Genomic DNA, 8294 nt, shown 5'->3' on the forward strand with positions numbered 1-8294 from the left:
GGGAGGGGGTGGTTTAGAAGCAAGCACCTTCTTTTGGAAACACCCTCTTTGCAGCATTGGGACAACCCCCAGAAGGAAGCAGCACAAAGGACCAATGGACAGAGACACAGATTTTGAATCTGGTACAGATTTGCATGAGAGGGAAGCTGCTATAAAAGTGAGGTGTCTTGCAGAGGACCCCGGGTCTCGTCTTGTCAACATGGGAGCATTGATCCGGATCGGCAGAAGCCCAGCTCCAGCCCCTCCCCCATCTAACTCACCTGGCCACTGCAGTTAAGGGGAGCAACTAATTGGTAACAACAACAAGACGGAGTGTGCTTGTGTGTGTGTGTATGTGAGTGCATGAGTGTAATATATATCATATGCATATGATACAGTGTTAATGAATACATGTATTACTAATAAATGTGGCGTTTTGCCTTATTCCCCCTGAAAAGATCCTGTGCAGTACTTTAAGTACAACACCATACTATGCAGTGGAATGGTTAGTGACTGTGGGGAGGATACAGGAGCTGCTAACCATCAATGACCTTCACTTAACTGAAGCTGGGAGATTTCAGAGCCATGTCAGGATATGCCTATGCCGCAGTCTGAGCAACACGAGCAGGTGCCCGGGATCTCGGACAGCCTGTGCTGGAGCTGTGCCACTGGGCTACACTGCTACTTTTGGCCAGGGTACTGCACGTACACCTTGGACTGCAGCATGGACGTATCTGCTGAGGGGGCAGAAAACCTAACTGGCTTCAAGCCTGAGCTTGATAAATTTATAGAGGGGATGGTGCAATGAGACGGCCCACGATGGCATGTGGCCAAGCAGCGACGGGCAGTAGCAAAAATCCCAGTGACCGGTGATGGGACACTAGATGGGAAGGGCTCCAAATTACTACAGAGAATTCCTTCCCAGGTGTCTGGCTGCTGGGTCTTGCCCACATGCTCAGGGTCTAGCTAATCACCAGATTTTGGGTTGGGAGGGAATTTTCTCCCAGCTCAGATTGGCAGAGACCCTGGGGTTTTTTCACCTTCCTCTGCAACATGGGGCATGGGTCACTTGCAGGTTTAAACTAGTGTCAGTGGTGGATTCTCTGTAACTTGATGGCTTTAAAGCATGATTTGAACACGTCAGTAACTCAGCCAGAGGTTAGGGGTCTGTTACAGGAGTGGCTGGGTGAGGTTTTGTGGCCTGTGACGTGCAGGAGGTCAGACTAGATGATCATGATGGCCCCTTTTGGCCTTAAAATCTATGAGATGTGTAATACTTCAGCCAGAGTGACTGCATGTGAAACCCCTCCCAAACCTCACCTGCCCCCACAGACGTATTTCTTAATGATCAGGACTCCAGCTATGATGGTGAGGAGCATGACGCCCACGACAGCCAGGATTATGGGAGCAGAGCTGGAGGCAGCGGACTGCAGAGAGAAAGGAAGCTTTGCTACATTCACAAAACATGAAATTTAAACCAAGACTGCTCCAGTTCCTGGCGGTTGTACAAGAACCTCGCAGCCCCAAGGATCCCAAGCACTTCACGCCCTGGTATTGGCTGGCTCCCCACACGTTTGCTATCACCTACCAGCTGGCTGGGGGTCAACAAGTTGCTTGTGCATTTCCTCTTCAGGTCCGTCACCTCACGGCTCGGACTCTTCCCACCGCTACATTTGTCTCCCGGGATCTTACGATACCTGGAATGTCAGGGAAGAAAGCGCCTGCAGGGCCTGATGATCAGGAGGGAGCTTCCCAGGCCAGCTCAGAGATTGCCTGGCCATTCCTGGAGATATTAACCCCCCCACCCCTACCTGGGAGGGGCAGAAAGTGTGCAGAGCAATGTGGTTTCCTAGCCAGGATCCAAAAGCTACGCCCAGACCTGCTGGGAGATCTCCAGCCGTACCCTGCCAGGGGGCCAGAGGAACGGCCTCCTAAAGCTGGGCAGGCTCCCCTGAGGTCTGGCTCCATGATCAACTGCCCCCGCAAACAGCACAGGGCCAGCAGCAGGGGTATCCACATCCATTCTGTGTGCCCAGCACTGGCCTCCAAGGACCAGAAGGGCCGTTTCCCACTTGAGTTTGCTACAGCAGCACTTGTCCCAAAGCCCTGGGGCAAAGCTGAGAAGTACTATCACTGCCCAGAGGTGAAATTGGTGACACAGCCTGGCACAGAACCCAGGTTCTCCTAATTCCCACCCTGTAGCCCTACCCACTGGTAGCAGCAAGATCTATCCCCCTGCTCCCAGGAGTCCCTGCCATGCTGCTCCTGCCCCTATCTGGGGCCAGTTTTTGCTGAGCGAATCCCTGTTAAAAAGCCACTTTACCCTCTAGTCGTCAGTAGCTCCTGCCTGCCATAGAGACAGAACTCTAGGTCATGGCCCTTCAGCTCCGGCTGCTCCACGCAGACAGACTGGTTTTCAGGGCGGAAATAGCCAAAATCGCTGCAGTGCAAGGATAAAAAGCAGAGACGGGCGTGAGCGACACACTGAGTGATGGCTCAGGGGTGAACTTCACCTAGCCGGCTAGAGCGCTATCACACAGACAGTCCTGGACCACCTGAAGTGGACTCTTCTAGCCAAGCGGATACATGCTGTGCTAGGCTGTAGGTCAGATCTTGGCACGCCCACATGCACCGTAGGGAAGTCAGTGTCTGGTTAGGGGTCCCCCCACCCCCTAGTTACAGCATGGCACCATGTGTGGTGCACTCTGAGCAGGTTTGCCTTCACCAGGCACTAGGAGTGGGATCCCTGACTCGCTGGGCGATGCTCTGAGACGGTATGACAAACCCTACACGCCGACCGGGCTAGATGATCCACGCGAGCAGATCCTACGCAAAGGCAGCTCCTATGCCACCACCTGAGCCCCAGACGAGAGTGCCCCTGATGCAGTGCCACTCTAGTAACCTTAGCAGATAGACATCACCCCTTGCCCAGCTATGCCAGACCCCTCGCCATGCAAGGGGAGCAAGCCTTTGCTCGCCATACCAGAGGTAGTCCTCCAGCGTGCACGGGCAGACAGATGGCTGCTTCATCGTCACGTAATCCCGGCCATTCTGACAGACAGATGACTTGCGGAGACGCAGGTACTGCTCCTTATAGCCCAGAACGCAGCCATCAGTGCGGCTGCCGGGCTCGCTGGAGTGAGCCAGCCAGATAGTATAGTCGTTGTCCTCACCTACGAGAGGAGAAAGGTGATCAGACTCCAGGCACAAGACGATGTAATTGAGAAGACAGGAACTGACCCTAGGCAACAGCTGCCAACCCCAGAGCTACAGGTCATGGGGCTGAAAGCAAGAAAAGGAGTGTGGCCATTGCAGCCCCATCGCCTACAGAATCGTGCACAATGAAGCAGGACAGTCTGCCCGCCCGCAGGAGAGGCAGTAATGGGTAATACCTGGGGGCACTGGGAGAAGGGGGAGGGATTTTAAAGCACCTGCTCTAGCCAGCATCAACCACATTCCTTTCCATCAATGCTAAACTCTGCCCTGAAAAACTCTAGCAACATCCGTAGGGCTTTGACTGCCCGGTGGAGTCATTTGCTGCCAGTGGGCCTCGGGACACTGGTAGGGAACCCCTGTTCCCAAGTAGCCTACGGGGGCTACCCCCTCATCTCACTGGGAAGTTACAGGACCGTGCATGAGATTAACTCCAGGAACCCCCGATTTCTATCCTGGCTCTGTTGGCCGTGGGTGTGTCACTCCCTATCGCCCCCGTCTCAGAGAAGCCGTGAGATCTAGCACGTTGGGAAGATTCAGAGCTCTGCAGGAGGCTCCTCTCATTTACACAACCCTCAGGACAAGTAAGTCCCCAAGATGTTACCATGGCAGCGTCCAGCAGAGGCTCTCAGTGGGGCTGTGCAGCATCCCTGCAGCTTGGGAACCAGGGGTCTGGGCCTTGCCCGAGGTCACACCACAACTTGCCCAGCCGCCTGCTCTAACCACTAGCAAGAGGCGGGCCCATTAGAACAAAGCCCCCTACATGTTCTCCACACTAAGCTGACACCCAAGGCTGTGCCCAGGCCCCTGGGGCTCAGCACAGCTTTGGTCACGCTTTGGGAGTGAAGGCTTTTACTGAAGGAGGGCAGCGCAGAAGTGGGTGAAGAGCAAGTTCCGCTGTATGCTGCCCCTGCATTTTCAGCCACTAACTGCATCATGGAAGTGGTCGGGGTGAAGCTGGAGGTGCTAGCCACTGGTAATTGGGGCTTTTGATCCCGGGGGAGGTGTGGGAGCAGTTTGGGAGGGCAGATTAAGCACACTGCCTCAATGTTCCTGCAGTGACTAGCAGTGCAGTGGTTAATGCAGGGGGAGGGATAGCTCAGTGGTTTGAGCATTGGCCTGCTAAACCCAGAGTTGTGAGTTCAATCCTTGGGGGTGCCATTTAGGGAACTGGGGCAAAAAATCTGTCTGGGGATTGGTCCTGCTTTGAGCAGGCGGTTGGACTAGATGGCCTCCTGAGGTCCCTTCCAACCCTGATATTCTATGATTCTAATGACGACACTTCCAGCGGTCGGCTGTAGGTTCCAGTATTCACACCCAGAGCTAGTCTCATGGCTGTTTGCAGTCTCAAGCAGACACTGCAGAATTCCACACTCTGTTCACGGGTTTTGCCACAGAAACAAAAAGCTCTAAATGACCGCTCTGTGCTGGAGCACAATTCTACAGCAAGGGAGTCACAGCATAGGCACTACCCCATCTGTAGCAGCAGCCTATGTTGGGGCTGCACAAGGAGCTTTTTAGCTATCTACAAACCAAAAAGGACATCCAGGAAATGGAGGGAGGGGCATGTCACTAAAGAGTAGACATGGGAATAGCACGAGTGTGTAGGGACAAAAATCAGGAAAACCCAGGCAAGGAAGAAGTTAAAACTGGCAAGAAACATTAGCGACAACAAGGAAGGTTCTACAAATACGTCAGACAAAAAAGACAGATCGGGGATAGTGTGGTCCCGCTGCTCAATGGAGCTGGTAACGGATGATAAGAAGGCAGAGCTGCTCAATGCCTATTTTGCTTCAGTCTTCTCACAAAAAAATAACATGTGACCGGACGACTAACAAAGTTATCACAGATCACAAAGGGGAAGGGCTGCAGATCGGGATAAGTAAAGAACACGTCCGAGATCTTCTGACCAATTTGAATGAATTCAAGTCAGCAGGGCCGGATGCTATTCATCCCCACGGTGGTGAAGGAATTAGCTGAAGAAATCGCAGAACCAATGGCAATAGTATTTGTAAACTCATGGATGACAGGAGAGGTCCCAGAAGACTGGAGAAGGGCGAACATTGTGCCCATCTTTTAAAAAGGGGGAAAAGAAGGAACTGGGGAACTATAGATCAGTCAGCCTGACTTCGATACCTGGGAAGCTACTAGAGCAACGTATAAAACATTCCATTTCCAAATACCTGGAGGATGAAGAGGTGATCACTAGCAGCCAGCCTGGGTTTACCAAGAACAAATCATGCCAAACCAGCTTGATTTCCTTCTTTGACAGGATAACTGGTTTGGTGGATAGGGGGGTAGTGCGGTGGACATAATATACCTGGACTTCACCAAGGATTTTGACAAGTCCCACATGACATTCTGAGAGGTAAGCTGGAGAAATGTGGGCTTGATGGAATTACCATTAAGTGGATACATAATTGGTTAAAAGAACGGCAAACAAAGAGTAACTATTAATGGAATGTCGTCAGATTGGAGGGAGGTCTCAAGTGGGGTTCCACACGGATCTGTTTTGGGTCCGGTGTTGTTTAAACATCTTTTTTTATTAATGACCTAGATGTAGGAATAGATCAAGTTTGCAGATAACACAAAACTGGTGGGGGGGGTGGGGGGAAGACAAGGGGGGTTGCAAACACTTTGGAGGATAGAACTAAAATTCAGAGGGAATGTGATAAATTGGAGAACAAGGTTATAGACAACAAAATGAAATTCACCAAAGACAAATGTGAGGTGTTACACTTAGGGAAGAAAAACCAAATGCACGGATACAGAATGGGGGATAACCGGCTTGGCAGCAGCACTGCTGAGAAGGATGTGGGAGCTGTGGTGAATCACAACCTCAACACGAGTCAGCAATGTGATGCTGTTGCAAAAAAAGCAAATGCAATTTTAGGTTGCATTAACAGAGATATAGCATGCAAGTCATGGGAGGCGATAGTCCCCATGCACTGCATCCGAGGGTGCTAAAGGAGTTGGCAGATGTGATTGCAGAGCCATTGGCCATTAGCTTTGAAAACTCATGGTGATCGGGGGAGGTTCCGGATGACTGGAAAAAGGCTAATGTAGTGCCCATCTTTAAAAAAGGGAAGGAGGAGGATCCGGGGAACTACAGGCCAGTCAGCCTCTCCTCAGTCCCTGGAAAAATCATGGAGCAGGTCCTCAAGGAAACAATTCTGAAGCACTTAGAGGAGAGGAAAGTGATCAGGAACAGTCAGCACAGATTCACCAAGGGCAAGTCATGCCTAACTAACCTAATTGCCTTCTATGAGGAGATAACTGGCTCTGTGGATGAGCGGAAAGCAGTGGACGTATTATTCCTTGACGTTAGCAAAGCTTTTGATACAGTCTCCCACAGTATTCTTGCCAACAAGTTAAAGAAGTATGGGCTGGATGAATGGACTATAAGGTGGATAGAAAGCTGGCTAGATCGTTGGGCTCAACGGGTAGTGATCAATGGCTCCATGTCTAGTTGGTAGCTGGTATCAAGTGGAGTGCCCCAAGAGTCAGTCCTGGGGCCGGTTTTGTTCAAAATCTTCATTAATGATCTGGAGGATGGCGTGGATTGCACCCTCAGCAAGTTTGCAGATGACACTAAACTGGGAGGAGTGGTAGATACGCTGGAGGGTAGGTATATGATACAGAAGGACCTAGACAAATTAGAGGATTGGGCCAAAAGAAAGCTGATGAGGTTCAACAAGGACAAGTGCAGAGACGTACACTTAGGACGGAAGAATCCCATGCACTGCTACAGACTAGGGACCGAATGGCTTGGCAGCAGTTCTGCAGAAAAGGACCTAGGGGTTACAGTGGACGAGAAGCTGGATATGAGTCAGCAGTGTGCCCTTGTTGCCAAGAAGGCTAACAGCATTCTGGGCTGTATAAGTAGGGGCATTGCCAGCAGATCAAGGGACGTGATCATTCCCCTCTATTTGGCATTGGTGAGGCCTCATCTGGAGTACTGTGTCCAGTTTTGGGCCGCACACTACAAGAAGGATGTGGAAAAATTGGAAAGAGTCCAGCGGAGGGCAAAAAAATGATTAGGGGGCTGGAACACATGACTTATGAGGAGAGGCTGAGGGAACTGGGATTGTTTAGTCTGCAGAAGAGAAGAATGAGGGGGGATTTGATAGCTGCTTTCAACTACCTGAAAGGGGGTTCCAAATAGGATGGATCTAGACTGTTCTCAGTGGCACCAGATGACAGAACAAGGAGTAATGGTCTCAAGTTGCAGTGGGGGAGGTTTAGGTTGGATATTAGGAAAAACTTTTTCACTAGGAGGGTGGTGAAGCACTGGAATGGGTTACCTAGGGAGGTGGTGGAATCTCCATCCTTAGAGGTTTTTAAGGTCAGGCTTGACAAAGCCCTGACTGGGATGATTTAGTTGGGGATTGGTCCTGCTTTGAGCAGGGGGTTGGACTAGATGACCTCCTGATGTCCCTTCCAACCCTGATATTCTATGATAGTACCGCTCTACTCGGCGCTGCTTAGGCCTCAGCTGGAGTACGGTGTCCAATTTTGGTCACCAATGTCTAGAAAGGATGTAGAGAAACTGGAAAGGATCCAGAGGCGAGTGACAAAGATGATCAGAGGGATGGAACACAAGCCATATGAGTAAAGGCTGACGGAACTGGCTATGTTTAGTTTGGAAAAGAGGAGATTAAGCGGGGACATGATAACGGTCTTCAGATACTTGAAAGGCTGCCATAAAAAGATGGAGAAAAGTTGTTCTTTCTGGCCACAGAGGGCAGGACAAGAGGCGATAGAGTCAAACTATAGCACAGCAGATTTAGATTAAACCTCAGGAAAAGCTCCCTAACCGTAAAAACAACAGGGTAATGGGACAGATGCCTAGGGAGCTTGTGGAAGCTCCTTCACTGGAGGTTTTCAAAAGGAGGCTGGAGCTGTCTGTCTGGGATGGGTTAGACCAGGGGTGGGCAAACTTTTTGGACCAAGGGCCACATCTGGGTATGGAAATTGTATGGTGGGCCAGGAATGTTCACGAAATTGGGGGTTGGGGTGCAGGAGGGGGTGAGGGCTCCGGCTAGGGGTGTGGGCTCTGGGGTGGGGCCAGAAATGAGGAGTTCAGGGTGCTGGGGGGGGGG

The 8294-nt window shown here is 51.1% G+C and overlaps 1 protein-coding gene across 1 annotated transcript in view; it reads right to left on the reverse strand.

Moving 5' to 3' along the window:
• Positions 1 to 8294, reverse strand: part of SORT1 (sortilin 1) — a 44454-nt gene that overhangs the window by 2509 nt on the left and 33651 nt on the right. Inside the window, exons 15-18 of the mRNA XM_026655101.2 lie at positions 2963 to 3152; positions 2303 to 2419; positions 1568 to 1676; positions 1300 to 1406 (exon numbers count right to left, since the gene is read on the reverse strand). Coding sequence (XP_026510886.1) covers positions 1300 to 1406; positions 1568 to 1676; positions 2303 to 2419; positions 2963 to 3152 — 523 coding nt within the window. The remainder of the gene's footprint in view (positions 1 to 1299; positions 1407 to 1567; positions 1677 to 2302; positions 2420 to 2962; positions 3153 to 8294) is intronic.

Source organism: Terrapene carolina, unplaced genomic scaffold (assembly GCF_002925995.2).
Source record: "Terrapene carolina triunguis isolate 2854851 unplaced genomic scaffold, T_m_triunguis-2.0 Scaffold195, whole genome shotgun sequence".
Lineage (NCBI taxonomy): Eukaryota > Metazoa > Chordata > Testudines > Emydidae > Terrapene > Terrapene triunguis.